Genomic DNA, 23,394 nt, shown 5'->3' with positions numbered 1-23,394 from the left:
GCAGACAGAGCACACGCCCACCCCCTAGGACTCAGTGGTGTGTGGGTCAAACCAGGATGAGGTAGGGCAAGGGGGAGCTGAGGTCTACACCCTCTCATACATGAAGCTTCCCTAAGCTCCTCTTCCACTTGCAGGGCTAGGAGTAACCGGGTCCTGAACTGCTGAGGACAGGAGATCCAACTCTAGCCCAGACCCATGCACCTTGGAGTCTTGCTCTCGAAGCTGATAGCTGGTCTCTCAAGGCCCAGGGCACTCTCACCCGCACCCCACATCTACTTACCTGCTCTGGACAGCAGCCTGTGCTGAGGAAGGGGAACTGGGCTAGCCTTCACCCCACAGCACTTAAGTACCTCCTGGGCCCATAAAGTTTGGCTGGACTGAGGTTATCATTGATGGATTGAGGCTGTCACCCAGCTTTCCCTGGTGCTGGGAACTGGATGTGTCTCCCTATGCCTGCAGGGCTGGGCTGGCCTTTGAGTGTCATAAATGCCATCATCATTGACCCCACAGTTCACACCATGTCCTTGAAGCCAGGGTGACAGGAATTACTGTCCCAGCTCCAGGTGAGAAGACAGATGCATGATTAAGTGTTACAACAGCTGCTGATCACAGAGCACTGACTAAGTGACAGGCACTACATCACACTACATCACACCTCTGACCTGTCCTGGGAAGCTCCTTCCCCCACACTGTGAGCTGGTTCTCAATGCAAGTGTTTTCTGAAGAGAGGAAGCATGGAGAGGTGGTTAGGAGCACAAGCTTGAGAGACAAACCTGAGTTTGAATTCTAGCTCTCTGTAACCTTGTCCAAGATACCTAATTTCTCTGAACCTCAGTTTCCTCCTTTGCAAAACAGGATCAATAACTCCTTCCTCACAGGGCAGTTGGTAATATTCAGAGAAACAATGCCTGGAGCCTGGAGCATGCAGGCATTTATCCTGGGCGGCTGTTACCATGAAAAGCCAAGTCTTTTCCCTTTGGTTTCCACCTACTGGTCCATCCACTGTTTGCATCCCAGAACCAGGCAATCCTGCAGAGACTGAGAGTCAGAGACCTTTCCTCTGATGCCTGTCCTGCCTGTCCCTGAGCCAAACAGTGCCAGGTCCTGGCTTTTAATCTGGGTATAAGGCCTCTGAGATGCCCCCCACTTCCACCTGCCATCAGCAGCCTCTGGCCTCACTCCTTTTCACTGCTCCTTTGAGGTCCATCCTTGCATAAGTTAATCATACTGGCCTATAATCCATCTACAGAGAGATCTCCCCTCCAGCCCATGAAACCCTTGAGGACAGGATTGCATCTGATTCATCTCAGTAAAGCTGGGGAGGACTTGAACCCAGGCAGGCTTTTCTTTTCTTTTCTCTTTCTTTCCTTTCTTTTTATTCTATTTTTTAAATTTTTATTGGAGTATAGTTGATTTACAATATTGTGTTATTTTTTGCTGTACAGCAAAGTGAATCAGTTATACATATATCCACTCTTTTTTAGATTCTTTTCCCATATAGACCATTACAGAGAATTGAGTTCCCTGTGTTATACAGTAGGCTCTTATTAATTATCTATTTTATATATAGTAGTGTCTATGTCAATCCCAATCTCCCAATTTTACCCCCCCATCCCCTTGGTTTTCTACATCTGTGACTCTACTTCTTTTTTGTAACTAAGTTCATTCGTACCCTTTTTTTAGATTCCACGTATAAGTGATATCATATGATATTTGTCTTTCTGTGTCTGACTTCACTCAGTATGACAATCTCTAGGTCTATCCATGTTGCTGCAAATGGCATTATTTCGTTCATTTATGTATGTAATACATCTTCTTTATCCATTCTTCTGTCGATGGACAGTGCTTCCATGTCTTGGCTATTGTAAATAGGGCTGCAATGAACATTGGGGTGCATGTATCTTTTAACCTGAGGGGTCCCCCTCCCCAATTTTTATAAGAAACTCCCTGGATGAGCAAGGTCTGGAAGCCAACTCATGGCCTGAGAAGTTATATTCTCCTTCCAGGGCCCAGGTGAGATGTCCATATGTGGAAAGAACAGGACTCCATGTGTGTGTCCTGGAGGTCTGGAAGACCCAGGACCTGACCTGGGAAGGGCAAGATACCAGCTCTGGGGCCTCAGCTATCTTGGCCATGCAGCCCCTTCCCAAGCTCTGATCTGTGACTTTTCTAGAGCATTCTGGGCTGCTTACCACTTAAAGAGTCTCTGGTACCTGGGAAGCCAGGCCCTGGGACTGTGGGAGCTCAGGCCCTGAAGTCCTGGTAGCTTCTCTCTGACAGTGCTCCCTGAGGGCAGCCCAGCTGGCTGCATTTCAGACCTCAGTCCCCATCCCCATGTAAGGCCCCCTCACATCTGCCTGTTACCAACTCTCTGGATCACTGGGCTGTGAATTCCCACAGAGCTGTGGGTAAAGGTACAGAACCTGAAGACTCACCCCAGGAGGGAGCAGTCCCCAGGCCCCACCCAGCCCCTCCTCCTCGGTCACTTTATCTCCCTTCCCAGCTGCTGTCAGGTCCCTTTGGTTTATGGTCCAGGAGAGGGAACCACTCCACCTGTAAATCATTTTCCCCACCCTTCTTTATCCTCCTCTGGCTCTTGCCTCTCCTTCTCTTCCAGTCCTAACCGCCAATGCCCACTCCCCTCCTCACAGCCAAGAGCTGTATATATATATGACTTGGCAGTTTACAGCATGGAGTCTGGAGCCAGACCGCCCAGATTTTTAAATCCGGACTTCACTGTGAACTACCTTTGTGACCTTGACCTTGAGCAAACTGTTTAACCTCTCTGTCCTTAATTTCCCCTTGGGGAAACCAAATGATAGTATCTATCTCACAGAGTCGTTGTGACTGTTAAATGAATTAATATTTATAAAGCGCTTGGGGGCTTCCCTGGTGGCGCAGTGGTTGAGAGTCCGCCTGCCGATGCAGGGGACACGGGTTCGTGCCCTGGTCTGGGAAGATCCTACATGCCGCACAGCGGCTGGGCCCGTGAGCCATGGCCGCTGAGCCTGCGCTCCGCAACGGGAGAGGCCCGCATACCGCAAAAAAAAAAAAAAAAAAAAAAGCGCTTGGTAAGCCTGAAATGCTACTGTAGCTATTAGCATCTCTCTTCTTTTTGGTCCAGCTCTTTTACTTCCACCTCTGCCACCACCAAGGACACCTGAGATCTCCTTATTGCTGAATCCAGCAGGCCCCTCCTGAGTCCTAACCTTACTTGGTATCTTTCATTCTTGAAAGACTCCCTTGACCTCTGTGACCTGATACTGTCAAGAGATTCTGACTCTGAGCTGTCAAGGGGCAAGGAGTGTGGGATACGTGCTCAACTAGCAGCAGGCCTGAGAGCATCCTCTGGGGGATGGAGACCCAGAGAGGTCAGAAAAAACTCAGCTTGGGCAGGGGTTGTGAGAGTCTTGGGGGGAGGAGAAAGGGCACTAGTAAGAGGGACAGGGAGACATGGAGTAGTATAGGAGGACAGATGCAAGGTCAGAGAACTATGGCTCTGAGAAAACTCAAGCAGGGGAATTTCCTGGCAGTCCTGGCAGTCCAGGACTCCGTGCTTCCACTGCAGGGGGCACGGGTTCGATCCCTGGTTAGGGAACTAAGATCCCACATACCACGCAGCCAAACAAAAAGAAAAAGTCAGGCAATGATGAATAGTGGAGTCAGACATCTTGGGTTCAGATCTTGGCTCTGCCCCTTGGTAGCTGCATATGACCTTGGGCAAGAGGCTTAGCCCCATGAGCCTCGGTTTCCTCATCTGTGAAATGGGGATAATAATCACATCCACATCATAAGGTTACTGTGAGCAGTCCAGAAGATAAATGCTTAGCCCCATGCCTGGTATGTGGCAGGTGCATAAGATCCCTTAATGGCAGCATATGTTACACTGAGGGAGGAGGCAGAACAGGCTGCCATCCCCTCCAGTTACAGCATCAGGAGGATGTCCTCCTGATGCTGTGGCTCCCGGAGGAGGACTCAGGAGCCTTGTTAACCTCCCAAGGGGAGGAGCCAGTGATGGTTATGGAATATGCCACCCCAAAATATGCCACTCTGGCATATTGATTATTTTGAGCTGTAGGCACTTGAAAAACAGCAAATGCAGGGAGAGGCTTTCTCTGAACTCCCCTTAACTGCCTAAAGACAGAGCCTCCAAAAGGAACTCAATGGTCATAAATCCCCTTCCTGGGAGTTTCATCTCATATCACGGGAGAGGAAATTAGAATTCTATATCATATCCAGGCCACTTTTGCCATAAACTATCATACCTCCCATTCATTCTTCTAAGGGCCCATTCATCTTTCCTAGAAATTATTTACTCTCCCCTAAGAGGCCTACATTCCCCTCCCCCTTTCTCTACTCAGATGGTACTTTTTTAAAAAAATTTATTTATTTTATTTTTGGCTGTGTTGGGTGTTCGTTGCTGCGCTCAGGCTTTCTCTAGTTGCGGCAAGTGGGGGCTACTCTTTGTTGTGGTGCACGGGCTTCTCATTGCAGTGGCTTCTCTTGTTGCGGAGCACAGGCTCTAGGTGCATGGGCTTCGGTAGCTGTGGCATGTAGGCTCAGTAGTTGTGGCTCGCGGGCTTAGTTGCTCCACAGCATGTGGCATCTTCCCCGACCAGGGCTTGAACCCATGTCCCCTGCATTGGCATGCAGATTCTTAACCACTGCGCCAGCAGGAAAGCCTACTCAGATGGTATTTAAGCCTAAATTCTAAGCCACATGGGAGAGTTATCCATTTTTCCCTGGATATCTCCCATGTATACATAAGCTCTATGTGTTAATAAACTTGCTTTTTGTTTTTTGTATTGTTCTTGTTAATCTCTTTGTTGAAGAGTCCTGTATGGGTTAATTTGTTGAGGGAATCCAACTTTAGGTAGTGTCGTTGGGAAGACCTCTCTGAGGTGGTGACATGTGAGTTAAGCCAGAAAAGATGTGAATGAATGAGTAATAAGTAAAAACTAGGGGGAAAGTATTCCAGGTAGAGGGAATAAATGTGCAATGGCCCAGAGGTAAGAACAGGTATTATGTGTGAGGAAGAAAGAGAAGGCCTGGCTAGAGCAAAGTAGACAAGAGGAGATTGTTTAGAGAGTTAGGCAGGGCCTGATTAGGGGGAACTTTATAGACGGTTGCAAGGATTCTAGATTTCATTCTCAGAGCAATGGGAAACCACTGAAGAGTTACTTGTAAGAAATGTACCAACTAATGTGAGATGATAATAATAGGGGAAATTCTGTGTGTGCAGGGGCAGGGGCAGGGGGAAGTATACGACAACTCTCTGTACTATCTGCTCAATTTTTCTGAAAAATCTAAAACTGTTCTAAAAAATAAAGCCTACTAATAAAAAATACAAAACTGAAAAAAAAAAAAAGTCCTGTATGAAAACCTAAGATGGATGGAGCTTTGACTTCTCCTAACCCCCAGTACCTTAGATTGTGACTGTATTTGGAGATACGACCTTTAAAACGGTCAAGTTAAAATGAGGTCCTGAGGTAGACCCTAATCTGATCTGACTGATGTCTTTAAGAGATGAAGCAATTAGGACACACAGAAAAAGATCATGTGGGACTTCCCTGGTGGTCCAGTGGTTAAGACAAGACTCTGCGCTTCCACGGCAGCAGGTGTGGGTTCGATCCCTGGTCTGGGAACTAAGATGCCACATGCCGCGAGGCACAGGGTGGGGGGGGGGGGGCCCGGGGGGGCCCGGGGGGGGCTCCGTGGGGCTCCAAAATAAAAAAGATCATGTGAAGTCAGAGGGAGACTGACACCATCTACAAACCGAGAAAGAGGCCTCAGAGGAAATCAACCTTGTCAATACCTTGATCTTGACCTTCCAGCCTCCAGAAGTGTGAGAAAATAAATTTCTGTTGTTTAAGCCACCTAGTCTGTAGTATTTTGTTATGACAACCCTAGAAAACTCATACAAAGACATTTTGCTTTATTTTCCAAATATGAAATTGCAATATCAGGACTTCCCTGCTGGCGCAGTGGTTAAGAATCCGCCTGCCAATGCAGGGGACACGGGTTCGAGCCCTGGTCTGGGAAGATCCCACATGCTGTGGAGCAACTAAGCCCGTGCGCCACAACTACTGAACCTGTGCTCTAGAGCCTGCGAGCCACAACTACTGAGGCTGCGTGCCACAGCTACTGAAGCCCACGCACTTAGAGCCCATGCTCCGCAACAAGAGAAGCCACCGCAATGAGAAGCCCGCGCACCGCAACGAAGAGTAGCCCCCGCTTGCTGCAACTAGAGAAAGCACAGCAACAAAGACCCAACACAGCCAAAAATAAATAAATTTTAAAAATTGCAATATCAAATATGCCTTATCAAACTATACATGCCTCAGCCCCATTTCTCCTGTGGATTTGCTTTTTCTGGCCTCACTTCTACCATCTACCCCGCTAGAAAATTGCTGACCTGTAGAATAAAGACCAAACTCTAGAGTATGGCAGTTAAGGCCTTCCTGCCCACCCCCATTCCCCTCTCCCCCTCACTCATCTGATCTACTAGTATTTCTCCACCTCTCTGGCTGGTTTGTTTCTCCATTCAGGGGTCATGGAGGGCAAGGTGAGAGAAGCAGGCTCTTGTGGGCCTGATGAGGGACTGGGTGGGATATCCATATGGTGAGAGGTTGAAATGAAGATGAGACTAAAGGCAGGGAGTCCAGCAAGGTGCTGTAGCAATTATCCCAACCTGAGAGACTGTGACCCAGATTAGGGTGCTTGGGGAAGATGGAGCGAAGTGCATAGATTTCAGAGATATTTGGAAGATAAAACTGACAGGAATTGGGTACTCAATAAATATTTGTTGAATTTCCTGGCTACTGTCTCTAAAGTAAGCTCTTTGGTTGCTCCTATGTTTAGTTCCTTCACAGCACTTTTCACAGCCTGCAGCTACCTTGTTTATATACTTGCCTATTATCTGTTTCCATCAAGCAGAATGTAAACTAAATGAGGGCTGCAACCTTGACCAATCTTATACACACAGTGCTTGGCACTTACTAGGTGCTCTCAGATCTTTGAGGACTGAACAGGTTAATAATTGATTGGATGGTACAGAGTGAGCAGAGAGGTGAAAGGACAAGCCCAGGAAGAAGCCTGTGATCCTGGGATTCAGAGGGATTAAGATCCCACCTTTCTACCACCCCACACCAGTCAGAATGGCCATCATTTAAAAGTCTACAAATAACACTTTTCATCACGTAAGAGGCTGTGGAGAAAAGGGAACCCTCCTACACTGTTGGTGGGAATGTAAATTGGTGCAGCCTCTATGGAAAATGGTATGGAGTTTCCTCGAAAAACTAAAATAGAGTTGCTATATGATCCTGCAATCCGACTCCTGGGCATATATCCAGAGAAAACTATAATTCGAAAAGACACATGCGGGACTTCCCTGGTGGGGAAGTGGTTAAGAATCCACCTGCCAATGCAAGGGACACGGGTTCGAGCCCTGGTCCGGGAAATCCCACATGCCACGGAGCAACTAAGCCTGTGCGCCACAACTACTGAGCCCACGCGCTGCAACTAAGGCCACGCACCTAGAGCCCGTGCTCTACAACAAGAGAAGCCACCGCGATGAGAAGCCCACACACCGCAACGAAGAGTAGCCCCTGATTGCTGCAACTAGAGAAAGCCCATGTGCAGCAACGAAGACCCAACGCAGCCAAAAATTAATTTAATTAATTAATTAATTAATTTAAAAAAGAAAAGACCCATGCACCCCAGTGTTCATTGCAGCACTATTTACAATAGCCAAGACATGGAAACAACCTAAATGTCCATTGACAGATGAATGGAAGAAGAAGACGTGGTACGTATGTAGAGTGCAATACTACTCAGCCATAAAAAAGAATGAAATAATGCCATTTGCAGCAACATGGATGAACCTAGAGATTATCAATCCAAGTGAAGCAAGTCAAAAAGATTAAGACAAATACCATATGAGATCACTTATATGTGGAATCTAAAATGTGACACAAATAAAATCTACGAAACAGAAACAGACTCACAGACATAGAAAACAGACTTGTGGTGGCCAAGGGGGAGAGGGCATGGGGGACGGATGGATTGGGAGTTCGGGATTAGCAGATGCAAACTATTATATATAGAATGGATAAACAATAAGGTCCTACTGTAGAGCACAGGGAACTATATTCAATATCCTGTGATAAACCATAATGGAAAAAATATGAAAAAGAATATAGATGTATAACTGAATCACTTTGCTGAACAGTAGAAATTAACACAAAATGGTAAATCAACTATACTTCAAATAAAGTAAATTTTTAAAAAAGTCCCCATCTCTCTGTCTCTGGCCCTGGGAACGGTGGGCATAGACCAGATTTAGGGGTTCAGATGGCCCGGGGACCACCTGCCCAATTGTCTATTGCTAGATTTGAGAAAATACAATTCCCATTCCTCACTTTCTGGCCTCTGGCTGCTGACCCAGGGCAGTGGTTGTTTTCAGGGAAAGGGAATAGGCACTCCTCCAGAACCTGAGATCTGCCCTTCAAAGGTGTGGATGTGGGTAGCGAAAGATGTGGCCTGGCTCATGTCAAAAGCCTTGAATGCCAGGCTGTTTGACCCCAAAACTCAACATAGCAGCCCAGGCCTCCACGCTCCTCCCCACGCCAGGCAAGCCCAGCTAGGCGCGTGCAATTCCTCTCAGGCCCTAAGGGGGGCAGCACAGGCCTGAGCCTGGGGGGCTTTGTCCAAGGGCGTGGCCAGTGCCAGAGCGCGCAAATTCCCGCGCACTTAAGGGGGAGTGTTGGTGACGAGCTCAGGCAAAAGCGAGCGCCGCCCCTGCCTCTGTCCTCCAGGCTGGAACGCTAGTCCATCTAGTTGCCAGGGGGATTCCCCAGATGTCCAGGCCCCCTCGGACCTCAGCATAAGCCCCCAAGGATGAGGGAAAAGAGGACCCCCATTAGAGGGACTCTCAGTCACCAGGTAGGTAGGGGACCGGGGACACAGCTGGCTCCTACATCCTGATGGCCAGCAGCATGGTGACTAGCGGTATGGCTACGTCTTCAAGGCTGGAGCAGGAAGCTGGGCCTCCGGGTGCATGGGTGGGAGGAGGAGCTTCTTGATGACGTAAGGCCCGAGGAAGGGCGTGGCTTTTTGGTGACTCGCCTCCAGGAAGGGGGCGGGCTCTTAATGACGAGACGCCAGGGAGGGGGCAGGCGTTCATTGATAAAAACGCTGGGCTCTCTCGGGCGCGAGCGCCGCGTAGCAAATCCAGCCAGCGCCACGCGCTGCCGCGGCCTGGCGGAAGCCAGAATTAGCCGGGCCCGCGCAGCGCCGCACCGCCCTCATGGAGCCCGCGGCCGGCTTCCTGTCCCCGCGCCCCTTCCCGCGTGCTGCCGCCCTGCCAGCGCCCCCCGCCGGGCCCGGACCTCCTGGGAGTTCCATGCCGGGACCTGAGCCGGAGGTGCTGGCCGGGCCGCTGGCGCTGGACCCTGGGCGCCTCATCACTGACCCGCGCAGCGGCCGCACCTACTTCAAAGGGCGCCTTTTGGGCAAGGTGAGCTGGGGGGTGGTGTCAGCGAGGGTAGAGGGGGACCCTGCCGGCCTCTTTGCCCGCGCGGGGCGTGGCAGGGGCGTTTGGCCTCGGCGCGGGAACCTCTGCTGGCCTGCCCTGGCGCTCCCCTGGAGCGCCCTGCCTGATGCCCCCTCCTTATAGGGGGGCTTCGCCCGCTGCTACGAGGCCACTGACACAGAGACTGGCAATGCCTACGCGGTCAAAGTCATCTCGCAGAGCCGCATCACCAAGCCGCATCAGCGCGAGAAGGTGAGCCGGGACCCAGTCCCAGCAAACGACGGGTGGGGTGGGGACAGTGGCGTGGGAGCCCTTTGCGGATGACAACCCCGCGTCCCCACTGCAGATCCTAAACGAGATTGAGCTGCACCGCGGCCTGCAGCACCGCCACATTGTGCGTTTCTCGCACCACTTTGAGGATGCTGACAACATATACATTTTCCTGGAGCTCTGCAGCCGAAAGGTGAGGGATGGTGATGGAGGTGGGGGAGGGAATGGGGACCTTAAGACCCAAAGTTGGAGCCCTGGTTTTCCTCAGCAAGCACAAGTGGAGGGAGGATCCGGGAGGGCAGACGAGGGGCTGAGGCAGTGGCTCTCTGCAGTCCCTGGCCCACATCTGGAAGGCCCGGCACACCCTGTTGGAGCCAGAGGTGCGCTACTACCTTCGGCAGATCCTTTCCGGACTCAAGTACTTGCACCAGCGAGGCATCTTGCACCGGGACCTCAAGCTGGGTGAGACTCCTGGGCCAACAGGATGGGGGTTTGGGGAGGCAGAGAAAAAGGCGTCTGACACATTTCTCTACCCCGGTCCAGGAAATTTTTTCATCACTGAGAACATGGAACTGAAGTTGGGGGATTTTGGGCTGGCAACCAGGTTGGAGCCCCCGGAGCATAGGAAGAAGTGAGTGTTTGAGGAGGGGGGTGGCCACAGTCTGTGTGACACAGATGTCGTGCGTGACAGACACTAAATATGTATGTGGTAGGCACGATGACTGCCTGATGTGTCTGTGTAATAGATGGGAAAGGATGATGGGCTGTGTGTGTGTGTGTGTGTGTGTGTGTGTGTGTGTGTGTGAGATGGTGGCAGTGGCAGCCCGGGTGAATGGGAATGATGGAGAGGCTGTGGGTCCTCTGTGTGTTTAGTCCCCGAGACAGATGGGTGTAAGGATTCTTGGAGCTGTATGACTGATCCTGTGTGAATGTGGATGGTGACATAGAATGTGTGAGATGGACTGAGTGTAGGGATGGTGGGACATGACACCCCGTGTGTCACGATAACCTGCTGTGGCAACGAAGACTGGGTGTAAAACAGATAGCATGTGTGGTAGTTGAGTGTTTATGGGGGACGTGACAGCTGGTGTTGGTGTGTGTGGCACAGACCATAGGAGGTGACAGCCTGTATGGGTGTCTGACAGACGGGAGTGGGGGAAGGAGGAAGGGATCAGTGATGGACCCTCTGTTGACCCTGGAGGAGGGGGCTGGGTTGGGGGTCAGGGCCTCCCCCTGTCCTGCAGAGCAGCTGAGCAGCTGGGCCAGGCGGGTGGGCAGGGACTCAGCTGCCATCCCTGGCATCCATTGTCTCAGAACAAGCAGGAGTTCTCTGGCCTTTGGTGACAGGCAGCTGCTTTGTCTGGACTCACAGTGGGGGCAGGGATGAGGGGCCAGCCAGGCTGCTTCTGAACCTTGTCCTCTGCTCTTCCCTACCCCCTTTCAGGACCATCTGTGGCACCCCCAACTATGTGGCCCCAGAAGTGCTGCAGAGACAGGGCCACGGCCCTGAGGCAGATGTGTGGTCCCTGGGCTGTGTCATGTGAGTCCCAGGGTCATGTGCACACAGGGGGTACCCAGGGAGGCATATGTTCCACTTTACTCCTGACCCCCTTTCTCTGCCCCACAGGTACACACTGCTATGTGGGAGCCCCCCCTTTGAGACAGTTGACCTGAAGGAGACATACCGCTGCATCAAACAGGTTCACTACACGCTGCCTGCCAGCCTCTCACTGCCTGCCCGGCAGCTCCTGGCCACCATCCTTCGAGCCTCACCCCAAGACCGCCCCTCAATTGACCAGATCCTGCGCCACAACTTCTTTACCAAGGTTTGTGGCCCCCGAGGCATGTCCAGTCTGCGGATTCCCAGGGGATTGAATGGGAGCAGGTGACAGGACCCCTGCACTGCTCTTCTCTGCTCACACGCCTTCTCTCTTCAGGGCTACACCCCCTACCGGCTCCCTGTCAGCAGCTGTGTGACAGTCCCAGACCTGACACCCCTTAACCCAGCTAGGATTCTGTTTGTCAAAGTCACCAAGAGCCTATTTGGGAGGAAGAAGAGTAAGAGTGAGTCTGGGACGTCAGTGGTTTTGAGGGTACAGAGCGGCAGGGAGCTTGTCAAGTACATGTGAGGGTGTGAGGCTGAGTCCCTGGGGAGAGTGTGTGTTACACAGGCATGTGGGTATGCCTAACAGTATCATCCCAGCGGGAAGCAGGGGGGCTGGACAGGGTTCTGAGGATTCTCTCTCGCCCCACCCAGATAAGAACCATCCTGAGGAGCGGGACGAAGTCTCCTGTTTGGTGAACAGCCTCACTCGGATGTCCATTGGCCATCAGGGTGCCAGGCCCGAGGTGAGGTGCTCACGTGGACAGTGTTCCCCTGACTCACCCCCACCCTAGCAGCTGCGGGAAGCCTGGGATAAAAGAGGCTGATGAAACATCTAGCCTCGTGGTGGCCTAATTGGCTGTGTCTCATCAGCCAGGAAGGGCTGACCTGGGGTGCCCCGGGTGCCAGGGCAGGGCCAGGCCATGGACTCTCAAGGATTTGGATTTTGGGGCCTATCTCACTCCCTTTCTCCACCCAACCCTCCAGGCTCCGGCAGCTTCAGGTCCAGCCCCCGTCAGCCTGGTAGAGACAGCACTTGAGGACAGTTCACCCCGTGGGACACTGGCGAGCAGTGGAGATGGTGAGCCACCAGGAGGGTGAAGGGTGCTAGAGGTTTCTGGGCCTGAGACCAGGCCCAAAGGGAAGGAGTGGGTGGAGAGTCACTGTCTAGGACCTTGAGGACTATTGCCTAATTCTCAGTGCCCTGTTCCCTTCAGGGTTTGAAGAAGGTCTGACTGTGGCCACAGTGGTGGAGTCAGCCCTCTGTGCTCTGAGAAACTGCCTGGCCTTCATGTCCCCAGGTGAGGCTGGGGTCTGGTGTATGTGAATGGTGGTGGGAGTTCTTAGACTGGGAGGCCAGGAACAGGTCCTCATTCCTTCCTCTTCCATGACAGCTGAACAGAACCCCGCTCCCCTGGCCCAGCCAGAGCCTCTGGTGTGGGTCAGCAAGTGGGTTGACTATTCCAACAAGTTTGGCTTTGGGTATCAACTGTCCAGCTGCCGTGTGGCCGTGCTCTTCAACAATGGCACACACATGGCCCTGTCAGCCAACAGAAAGTAAGTGGTGTCTTGGGGTGTCTTGTATCCAGCCCACTGTACTCAGCAGGGCTGTACCTTGGTGTGTGCTCCTGGGCTCCCGGACCTGCAGTCTCTCAGGGGAGGGGCGTGGGTACAGGGCTCCATCGGACTTCTGTCTCCATCTCCTCCCCTCCAGGACTGTGCACTATGACCCCACCAGCACCAAGCACTTCTCCTTCTCTGTGGGTGCTGTGCCTCGGGCCCTGCAGCCTCAGCTGGGTGTCCTGAGGTATTTTGCCTCCTACATGGAGCAGCGCCTCATGAAGGTTTGTGGACTGGGGTGGAGCACGTTGAGGACGAACACATCCTGATCCCTTTCTGTTCCCCTTTGGGGGTGGGAGGGCGAGGGGATGGGTGCTGCAGCTAGAAGCTGAACCTCTAAGGGAGACATGAATGGAGAGAGGACTGACTCATGTCAGACAAGTGACCTGCCCCTGCTCCCAGGGTGGAGATCTGCCCAGTGTGGAAGAGGTGGAGGTGCCCGTCCCCCCACTCCTGCTACAGTGGGTCAAGACTGATCAGGCCCTACTCATGCTCTTTAGTGATGGCACCATCCAGGTAAGAGCTCCTCTTGGAGTTGGGGGTAAGGTCTGGGAGGTCCAGGGTGCTGGGGAGGAAACGGTCTGGGCCTTAGGCCCTGATCAGTGCCACCCTCCTGCACACAGGTGAACTTCTACGGAGACCACACCAAGCTGATCCTCAGTGGCTGGGAGCCCCTCCTTGTGACTTTTGTGGCCCGCAATCGCAGTGCTTGTACTTACCTTGCTTCCCACCTTCAGCAGCTGGGCTGCTCCCCAGACCTGAGGCAGCGGCTCTGCTATGCTCTGCGCCTGCTCCGGGACCGCTGCCCAGTCTAGGCCCCAACCTGCGGGGCCGGCCACCACCCAAGCCCTCAGGCCTGACGCCTGTGCCTGTAAGGCTCTGGCCCTTGCCTTTGTGGCCCTCCCTGTTCCTTTGGTGCCTCACTGGGGGCTCTGGGCCGAATCCCCCAGGGAATCAGGGACCAGCTTTACTGGGGTTGGAGGTGGCCTCCTACCCCTTCTCCAAGAAAAGCCTAAGCCTTAGCCCCCCGCTAGGGGGCGTTATTTATGGACCACTTTTATTTATTGACAGACATTTATTTATTGGGATGTGAGCCCCAGGGAGGGCCTCCTCCTGGTATAATAAACCGTTTTTGCAAAACTCGGGGGAGTCCTCACTCGCAGTAGAGCCTGTGGACCGTGGCCACGGCGAAGAAGGAGGCGTTGGTGACCGCGGCCGTGGCCAGCCTGTCGCGGGCCCAGTCCTAGAGCGCGCGGTTGACCACGCACATGCCCTGTCCGGCGCGCGGCCCCAGCACCACGCTGCACACCAGCTTGTAGCGCGGCGGGCTGAGCTCGCGCAGGCGCAGGCGCACGTGCACCAGCTCACACAGCTCCGGCGCCAGCCGCCCGGCCTCGGCGTGGGAGGAGCACGCTTCGCGCAATCCTGCCTCCAACGCCGCTTCCAGGGCCTGCTGTGCGTACGCGGCCTCACAGCGCTCCCGTGGCGCCGACTCCGTGCGGTACGAGGGCGCTGCTCAGCGGGCGGTCGCCAGGGGTAAGCCAGAGGAGCTGACCCACGAGCCTAGAGGGGGCAAGGGGCCCAGGGATGGGCGCCGACCCCGAAGACCTGCGCCTGGCCCGGCCCGCGAGTTGCGGCGCGAAAAGGACGAGGCCGGACCTAGCACGGAGCCACGGCGGGAGGCCGGGCCCGTGCCGTCTGGTCGGGTCTCATCGATGCTGGGCAGACAGCCTGGAGGCTGCGCTGGTGATTGTTTCAGCCCATGGTCTTTGGCAGCCTCCTCCTCCTCGTAACCGGAGGGCACAGGCCTGCCAGCCGTGGACCTGCCGGCTGGAAGACCCACGCTTGGACGGGATGGCCCTCACTGGCCGTCTCTGTACACCATCCCGTCTCTTACTTAATGATAAGAGTTTTTAACCCCTAATCCCTTCTTACCTGTTTTTTTGGGGACAGGTGAATCAAATAGTCCGGGGCTGCGTGGATTCCTAGGTGCTTAGAGGGTTAAGGGCTGTTAGGGACACAAGAAGGGGAGAGATGCTGCTCAGACTGTCATCTTGCTATCCCTGCCCCCTGAGCTCCACTTTCCTTGGGCACTATGGAGGTTAGTTAAATGAGCTCGAAGTACACCTCCTTTTCTCCCTTCCACCTGACTTCACCAGCAGGAGAAGGGGGAGATGTATCTGCCCTCTGCCTCAGCCTAGACAGTGGTGCCTCCACCCCCTGACCAGAGGGAGGGACAGACAGACCCAACTCCTTCATCCCCCACAGATCCTTCTAGCCCTGTGAGTCTTGAATCCAGACATCCTCCACCCCTACCTGCTCTTACGGTGGCTGGCACAAAGATCCCTACAGCTGGCTGCGGCTGGGGCCAGGTGACTCAGGATGGTCCTTCCACTCTCTGCTTTTGGCTTCCGGCCCTACCTCCAGAATCACTTCTGGGATGGCTGCCCTCTTCTCCCGAAGCTCCTCAGACACCTGAGTCACCTGTAGCCTTTGGCCTCCAAGCTCTCTCCTAACAGCCCTTGCCTGGCTGGCCTGGCTGGCAGGTGGGAGGTTAAGGGCCCCTTGCCTTTGTTGTGGAGTTGCCATGGGTTACTGGGCAAGCACTCCCCTCTTCCCGGTTCCCTCTTTCCTGTCCTGGCTCTGGCTTAACCTGAGTGTGCCTACTATGAGCACGTGCCAGGTGACTGAGTCATCAGGGGAGAGGGATCAGCGGGGGCTTAGAGCCCAAGGGCATACAAGTCTGACTGAAGGGGCAGATGCAGAGAGAGGGGCTCTGGTCAGATTGGTGTCCCCCGACCCCAGAGCTCTTGACCCACTGTCCGTTTCACCCCTTGTGAAGACTGGCTCTCCACTTGTCAGCAAGTCTCAGAGGGCCTGGGATATGGGGAAACCCTGAGGCTGTGGGGGAGGCCCCTCAGAAATCCGGACCTGGGCCTACAGGAAGAAGCTCCCCCACCCCCGCCCCCGGCCCTGTCATCTCCCCGTCAGCCTCAACTAGGGCAAAAGTTTTCCGTTCCCTGTGCCTAGCTAGGGTGTGGCTCGGATGACTTCCTCAATTCAGGGCTGGGGGAGGGGAAGGGAGACCCATCCGAATACAGACCTGATGCAACAGTAATGACTCCACTCCTAAGTGCACCCTGCTGACCTCAATGCCCTGGGGCTTGTCCCCAGCTATCCACACCTCTTGTGTGCCCTACTGCTCAGATTGCCGACCCCCCCCCACCCCCCATTCGGTTGCATTTCAGGGATGCCAGAGATCATGACTCCTCTTTCAGAGGTGACACCTCCTCACCTGACCCCTCTCTGGGAGCAACAGGACTGCCACCTCCCAAACAAGCCAGGTCTGGGCCCTGAAAACGGTCCATAGGGACAAGGACTTTCCCCGCTGAGGGGGGTTCCCCAGGCCTGGCTAGCCCGATCTTGACCCTGTGTGCCTGTTGGGGGGAGGGTGGGAGGGGGCAGGGAGTTTGAACTCTGAACCCAGGACAGGCAGGGGCCAGGGTGCCAAGACCCTCCGACTCTGCTTAGGGCCCCTCTAGGGCTGAAGTTTTCTCTGGGCCTGTGGGAGCTGGGCGGGGCCTCGTCTCTGGCTGGGCTCTAGTTTCCGTGGAAACCCACAGGCTTCCCACCCCAGCGCTGCCTGGGCATGCTCCCAGCTGGGGCCTCATCCACAGCCAGCCTCTCCTCCCGAGTCCAGTCCGCTCTACCTTGGCCTCTCTTGGTCCCCTCCCTGAGTCCCCATCCCCAGGCCAAGCCTCTGGCCTCCTCCACTGGCCTCTGATGCCTTTAGGAACCTGGGCCTCCTGCCTCATTCCTAAACTTTAGCTTCTCAGCAAACAGGCCTCCCAAGCTCTTGCCCCTCCCTCTCGGGCCTTTCTATCTCCTCACCAGCTTTAGGGCTCAACCAGGCCTCCTGCTCCTTCCACCTACCGCCTCCCACGGACCAGCAGACAACAGGCCTCCTAGGCTGTTCCTCCTGCTCACTCCCCTGCCCTACCCCACCCATGGAGACCCCAGGACTGATTGTGCACGGGGAGGCTGCGACCTTTTCCACAGCACTCCGAAGCCTCGTCAACAACCCCCTATACAGGTGAGGGGGGGCCCTGTTTGTGGGTTTTCCCTAGCTGGCTCTGCTGGGCCCCTTGACTCTGAGGAAGCTCTGGGTACAGAGGAAGTGGGGAATTAGGACTTAAGCCTCCTCCCTGGTGAACTCAGTCTGGGGAAGTCAAGTGTAGAGGATAACTACTGGTCGCTTAGTGTCTACGAGAGCCAGAGGTGGGGGCACTGGGGACCGGAGCTCAGAGCAGCTATGTGACCTCAGGGAAAGGCCTTCCTGTTTTGGATCTTAGGCTCCTGGCAGAGAAGAGCCCTCTGCCCCCAGGACCCTGAGAAATGGAATGTAACTTGAGTGCCTCCCTAGGGAGGCAGAGGAGCAGATAACCCTGCTCTGGGAACTGCAGACTCACAAGAGGAACAAAGCTCAAGAGACTGAGCCAGAGTTGCAGACAGGAAGTAGTTCAAGGGTACTGCCTGGGGCGCACTGCCTGCCCAGGATGCTGTGCTGTCTGAAACCAAGGGATAGAGTACGGGGGTAACGCTGGTCAGGAGAACTAGAATGCAGCTTTCTATTCCCCCTGCCTCAGAGCTGGGCCCCTCCCTACCGGTCGGTGACTCCTATAACCCTACTTCTTTGGGCATCACAGTCTGGTCTAAGCAGTGGGAACCCCCAGGCCTTGGACCGGAGACTGGGAGGCTCCAGGAAGCTCAAGCTTCATCTCCTGCTTCCTACCCGCTATGCTGTTCAGAGGCCCAGAGGGTGGGGCCGGTAGTGATCGTGAAGATGGAAAATGTGGTCCGGCCTCATGATGGTGCCTCACTGACGCGTCTATTTGCAGCCGGTGCACTCTGCACCCCCAACCCTATCCTCTCCTGTCTGGAGGAGGCTGAAAAAGCTGAGTTTGCAGTCTGTGGAGGAGAAGCCAAAAAGAGTTTCCCTTCCCCCAAGACACAGGCTGGGGGGGGAGGAGAGGGGTATTGGGATCAACCTTGTATCAGCCCTGGTGCCCCCTCAGTGATCAATTGATCAAACATAGCCACCTCGTAGGGTTTGGGATTCGCATCCCGTTTCAGGGATGAGAAAGCTGAGTTAATGAGTAGGAAGTCTCTTGCCTAGGCACCACAAGGTGGAGGTGGAATTAGAACCACACCTGTGTGACCCAGACCTTCGGGTGGAGGGACTGTCTCTTTTACAGGGCAGATAAGTAAACGGAGTTGGGCAAAGGCAAAGCCTAGAGTTGCACAGAGACTCTGGCCTCCTCTTCCTGGTTCTCTGCCCCTCTCTCCCACAGTGATGTTCGCTTTGTCGTCGGTCAAGAACGGCAGGAGGTGTTTGCCCACCGATGCTTGTTGGCATGTAGATGCAACTTCTTCCAGCGACTTCTGGGCTCAGAGCCGGGCCCCGGGGTGCCTAGCCCTGTGGTGCTGAGCACCGTGCCAGCTGAGGCCTTCCTGGCAGTGCTGGAGTTTCTGTACACCAACAGTGCCAAGCTGCACCGCCACTCCGTGAGCCCACCGGGCAGGGGTCTGGGTGGGAGGAGGGGTGGCTGAGGGACAGGGGAGACTCCTTTCCACTCCCCCAATCACCCACTCTGCAGGTGCTGGAAGTGCTGACGGCGGCTGTGGAGTATGGGCTGGAGGAACTGCGAGAGGTGGGTTTATGTGGCGCCTCATCTCGTTTCCCCCGCCTCTTATGGGCTTCAGTTCCTATCCTGCCTCACACACCGGCTAGCCTGGAGAGCAACGTGCACCGGTACAGACAGAAGTATGGGTATCTCTGTGTAGATAGGCATTTATGTGTGCCTGTGTGCAAACGGATATGCGCGTGCCCTGTGTGTGCTGTGGGGGCATGTGGGGTGTTTATGGATGGTGCTGTAGATACCAGGATAAGTTAGCCTTGATCCCTGTTCTTCAAAGAGAGACAGACACAAGAAAACTCTCAACCCAGTGCCATAAGAAGTGTGACAGATAAGGGCAAATGGTGCTGAGACTGTACGGAGAGTCTCTAGTCTCGCCACCAGGGAGAGAGGAGGGGAAGACTTCCTGGAGGAGGAAACATTTGTGTTGGATCGGGTAGAACAGGTAGGAGTTTGTACAGAGGGGGAGAGGAAAGATGGCGTTCTAGTTACAGAGACAGAGGTACAAAGATGCTGGTGAGACATTTAGTGTGGCTGGACTCAGTGTGTGAGAGGAGAGGGAGATATGAGATTGGAGAGCATGCCAAGGGCTGGTTCCTGCAGAACTTTCAAGAATTTGGACTTCTTTTACCCAGAGGGCAGTGGAAATTCATGAGGTTTCAGATAAAGGAGTGAGGATTTGGAAGCTAAGGGGAGAAGGGATTAGGGCTTACCAGTCCAGTAAGGGGGGGTGGGGGTGGCAGTGGTTGCCCGAGGTGCATGGCTTTGAGAGAAGTGGAATTGTCATGACCCAGTGCTTTTCTGGATGTGGGGGGTGAGAGGGAGATGTTGTGGATGAAATTCAAGTTTCTGGTTAAAAGAGAAGTGTCTTCAAGTCCAGAGGGGGACACATGGAGAAAGATTAAGTGTCCTGAGAGAAAGGGAGAGTGGAATTTTCACATGGCTCTTATCTAGCTTGATTAGTGAGGAATGTACTAAAAGGTAGGTCGCTGGGCTTGGCTTTGCTAGTTTCTAGTTCCTCCAGGTGTGCCAAGTCTCGGGCCCTGGTGATTCCCTGCCTCCCTTGGCCTGGGAGGTCTGTATGGGCCTGGGGCTGCTGTAAGCCTGGGTGGCTCACTGCTCCAAGCCTGCTCACTGCTTCTGGACTGGGGCTGGGGTCTTGGAAGAGGGACATTTGGGCACAACCCACATTCGTTTCTGTTCCCAGCTGTGCCTGCAGTTTGTGATGAAGGTGCTGGATGTGGAGCTGGTTTGCGAGGCCCTGCAGGTGGGTGTTGCTGGACAGGCTTGCAGGTGGTCCCCCTATGGAGGGCCGGGCTACATGGCCCCTCCAGTCTCAACCCGACCTCCCTCATTCTGCTCTCAGATTGCCGTATCCTTTGGCCTGGGACCGCTGCAGGAGCGCTGTGTAGCTTTCATAGAGGCCCACAGCCAGGTACAGCTCCCGACCTTCATACTCCCAACCCCACACGCCTCATCCTGCTCCCCACTGACCCAATCGCGGACCCACAGGAGACCCTCCGGACCCGTGGTTTCCTGGAGCTGTCGGCACCCGCGTTGCTGCTCCTGCTGCGCAGCGACAAGCTCTGCGTGGATGAGGCCGAGCTGGTCCTGGCAGCCCGGAGCTGGGCGCGCGTGGGCGCGGTGAGCGGGAGCTGAGGGGAGCGCGGGGTGGGGGCGCTGAAGGAGGCTCGGGACGCAGGAACCCGGGGAGCGGGCGGCTGGGCAGGTGCCCCCGCCCGCCTGGGCTCAACGCTGGCGTCGGCAGGCGGTGCTGGAGCGGCCTGCGGCCGAGGTGGCGGCCCCGGTGGTGCGGGAGCTGAGACTGGCCTTGCTGGCTCCGGCAGAGCTGAGCGCCCTGGAAGAGCAGAACCGGCGGGAGCCGCTCATCCCGGTACGGACGCGGGGAACAAGGCTCAGATTCACTCCGCGGCGTGGGGGGAAGGGCAGGGGGCGCAGCCCAGGATCTGCGGGCTGAGGTAGGTATTGCGTGACTCCGCCATGACTCGCCTCCCCTGCAGGTGGAACAGATCGTAGAGGCGTGGAAATGCCATGCTCTGCGGAGAGGGGATGCGGCCCGGGGCGCCCCGTGCCGCCGCCGGAAGGGTACCCTGCCCCGGGAGCATCATCGCTTTCTGGACCTGCCCTTTAAGTGACCAAATGCCACGACTTGCGAGGACTTCTGGGCCTCTCCTAAACTACAGCTCCCAACATGCTCCGCGCTCGGAGCGGGGTTCCGCTCCCAGAATGCCCGGCTAGCGGGGCGCAGGAGGGGCGGCAGTCTGAGACGCGCAGGGGCTGTGGGTGAGGTTCCGGGGGAGGGCGAGCTTGAGCGGCGCGTCAGTGGGCTGAGCCTTGGCTTCAAGGCCCTCGCGAAGCCGGGAAGTGGGTTCCTTCGCGCTGTGCTCTGGCGTTACAGCCGGCTCTTGGGCACTCTCGCCCACCCTGTTTACTCATTTAATTCCCACATATCGTTTCAGCTCAGACCCTTCTTTAACTCCAGACCTGCCACCTGACGATCTCTCTCTAAATGTCCTACAAAGACCTCAGACTCAATCCAAAATTGAGCTCGCCCCTCATCTTTCTCCAGTTTTGCCCCCGTCGTGTTTCTCATCTCCGTGGGTGCCCAAGCCAGAAGTCTACCGCTCATCCTTGCTTTTTTCCTCTTCCTCACATCTGCCTCCCGTGGCTTCTACCTTTTAAGAGGCTGAAAGTTAGCAGAATATGCCACCCCAATATATGCCTTTTTGGCATAAGGTATTTTAAGATGATTATTTTGAGAAAAGGGAGAAGTTTTGAAAACAGAGAAGTTACCCTTTTGTAAGGGAAATTTTTAGAATGGAAATCTCCATTTGTAAGGGTGTCTCCCTCTCTGTAGCAGGATGACTAACTCACAGGAGAATCTTCCAGTGAAGTCAGTGAAATCTGCTTAATAAACCTTATCCTTGCTTTTGGTGCTTTTTCCTGATGGCCTTCCTATAACTGGCCTCCCCACAGTTTTCTTTCTGTTGTTAGCTGAAGGAGGTATTTAAGCAGGTTTTTTAGGCCACCTCAGGGAGTTACTCATTTTCCCCTGGGTATTTCCTATGTATACATGAGATATACATGCTAATAAACTTCTGGGTTTTTTTGTTTTCTCTTGTTAAGATGTCTTATTACAAAGATCTCAGCCAAGATCACAGAGAGTAGAGAGAAAATTATTTTTCCTCTCCTAAAAGATCTTTCCAGTTGGTTCAGTTCTCTCAGCCCAGTTCAGCCAGTCCTATCTGTGGCAGGAATCACTGCCACAGGCTCTTATTAATTCTGCCTTCACTCCAGCGGCGACCCCCCCCACCCCCCGCCCCAACCATTTCCCACACTGCGGCCAGACTTGTGTAAGATTGTCAGCCCTACTCTCCTTATTAAGTTCCTCAACATTCCCACTGCCCTCAGGACAAAATATAATCTATTTCACTTTTAGGGAACTCAAAATTACTAGTGGTTCCAAACATTAGCAACTCTTCTCTCAACTACTGCCTTTGCGTAAATTCGCTGGTCCGGAAGGCAATGGTCCTCCAGCTCTGGATTTACTTTCTTGGTTATTGAAGACTCCCCATTCATTTGTTACACATTTTTGTTTTCTTGAGGATCTGAATCTCCCTGGAGAAAGATCTCTGGGGCCTGGAGTGGTGCCTTATTCATTTCTACTTCCCCAGTCCCTGTCACATAATCAGTGCTCTGTAAATGTTCAGTGATGACTTTGCTTTCTTATTTAAATATTATTTTATTCCATTAAGATACTATCAGTGTGGGGCTTCCCTGGTGGCAGCAGTGGTTAAGTATCCACCTGCCAATGCAGGGGACACAGGTTCGAGCCCTGGTCCGGAAAGGTCCCACATGCTGCGGAGCAGCTAAGCCTGTGCGCCACAACTACTGAGCCTGCGCTCTAGAGCCCATGAGCCACAACTACTGAGCCCGCATGCCACAACTACTGAAGTCCGCGCTCCTAGAGCCCGTGCTCTGCAACAAGAGAAGCCAACACAATGGGAAGCCCCCGCACCGCAGCGAAGAGTAGCCCCCGCTCACCGCAACTAGAGAGAGCCCGCGTGCAGCAACAAAGACCCAATGCAGCCAAAAAAAAGAAAAAGAAAAAGAAAAAGATACTATCAGTGTGAAATTAGGGACAATTAACTTTTTTTTTTTTTTTTTGGCTGTGCCTCTCGCCTTGTGGGATCTTAGTTCCCCAACCAGGGATCGAACCCGTGCCCTCTGCAGTGGAAGTGCGGAGTCTTAACCCTGGACCGTCAGGGAAGTCCCTAATTGGAAAAAAATATTCTTCTTTCTCAGGGATTTTATGTAAAAATATATTGTGCGTGGATTAAAAATAGTTATTTGCTATTATTTCTCAAGACTGAAAATGTGGTTACCCTCAGTACCACTTTGTTTGGATAATGAAAATTGAAGACAAACTAGTCCTAGAGGACTGGTTTAACCTAGAGGACTGGTTAAATTAACTATGGTATATTCCTACAGTGATATTAAAAAATACCCATGATTGGGACTTCCCTGGTTGTCCAGTGGTTAAGAATCCGCCTTCCAATGCAGGGGATGTGGGTGCCACCCCTGTTTGGGAACTAAGATCCCACATGCGGCGGAGCAACTAAGCCTGCACGAGAAGCCCATGTGCCGCAACG

General features: G+C 54.0%; 3 protein-coding genes across 4 annotated transcripts; 2 read left to right on the top strand and 1 right to left on the bottom strand.

The window, feature by feature from the left end:
* Positions 1-8,797: 8,797 nt before the first annotated feature.
* PLK3 (polo like kinase 3) lies at positions 8,798-14,167 on the top strand. Of its 2 annotated transcripts, none has more exons than XM_027108746.1 (15): positions 8,798-8,943; positions 9,677-9,784; positions 9,879-9,995; positions 10,135-10,264; positions 10,346-10,433; positions 11,247-11,342; positions 11,430-11,628; positions 11,740-11,866; positions 12,060-12,151; positions 12,393-12,486; positions 12,623-12,706; positions 12,800-12,962; positions 13,120-13,249; positions 13,428-13,541; positions 13,649-14,167. In XM_027108746.1, exons 1-15 carry the CDS (start codon positions 8,899-8,901, stop codon positions 13,838-13,840), a joined length of 1,779 nt encoding a protein of 592 aa, XP_026964547.1. In that variant the 5' UTR covers positions 8,798-8,898; the 3' UTR covers positions 13,841-14,167. The 2 variants fall into 2 exon arrangements, with proteins under 2 accessions (XP_026964547.1, XP_026964546.1); XM_027108745.1 differs by having other exon boundaries at positions 8,831-9,517.
* On the bottom strand, positions 14,158-15,284 carry DYNLT4 (dynein light chain Tctex-type 4). Its single transcript, XM_027110749.1, is given in 2 exon segments — positions 14,158-14,885; positions 15,272-15,284. Coding segments are annotated over 2 exon segments (720 nt in total). The 3' UTR covers positions 14,158-14,178.
* Positions 15,285-15,890: 606 nt separating this feature from the next.
* BTBD19 (BTB domain containing 19) lies at positions 15,891-21,861 on the top strand. Its single transcript, XM_027108747.1, has 8 exons — positions 15,891-17,118; positions 18,377-18,590; positions 18,683-18,736; positions 19,929-19,988; positions 20,088-20,156; positions 20,234-20,365; positions 20,490-20,615; positions 20,743-21,861. Exons 1-8 carry the CDS (start codon positions 17,033-17,035, stop codon positions 20,875-20,877), a joined length of 876 nt encoding a protein of 291 aa, XP_026964548.1. The 5' UTR covers positions 15,891-17,032; the 3' UTR covers positions 20,878-21,861.
* The last annotated feature ends 1,533 nt before the right edge of the window (positions 21,862-23,394 follow it).

Source organism: Aethalodelphis obliquidens, unplaced genomic scaffold, assembly GCF_003676395.1.
Source record: "Aethalodelphis obliquidens isolate GAN/ISIS:26980383/991018 unplaced genomic scaffold, ASM367639v1 scaffold9, whole genome shotgun sequence".
Lineage (NCBI taxonomy): Eukaryota > Metazoa > Chordata > Mammalia > Artiodactyla > Delphinidae > Aethalodelphis > Aethalodelphis obliquidens.
The sequence above is the reverse complement of the archived record's forward strand: the minus strand, read 5'-3'. Positions and strand labels throughout refer to the sequence as shown.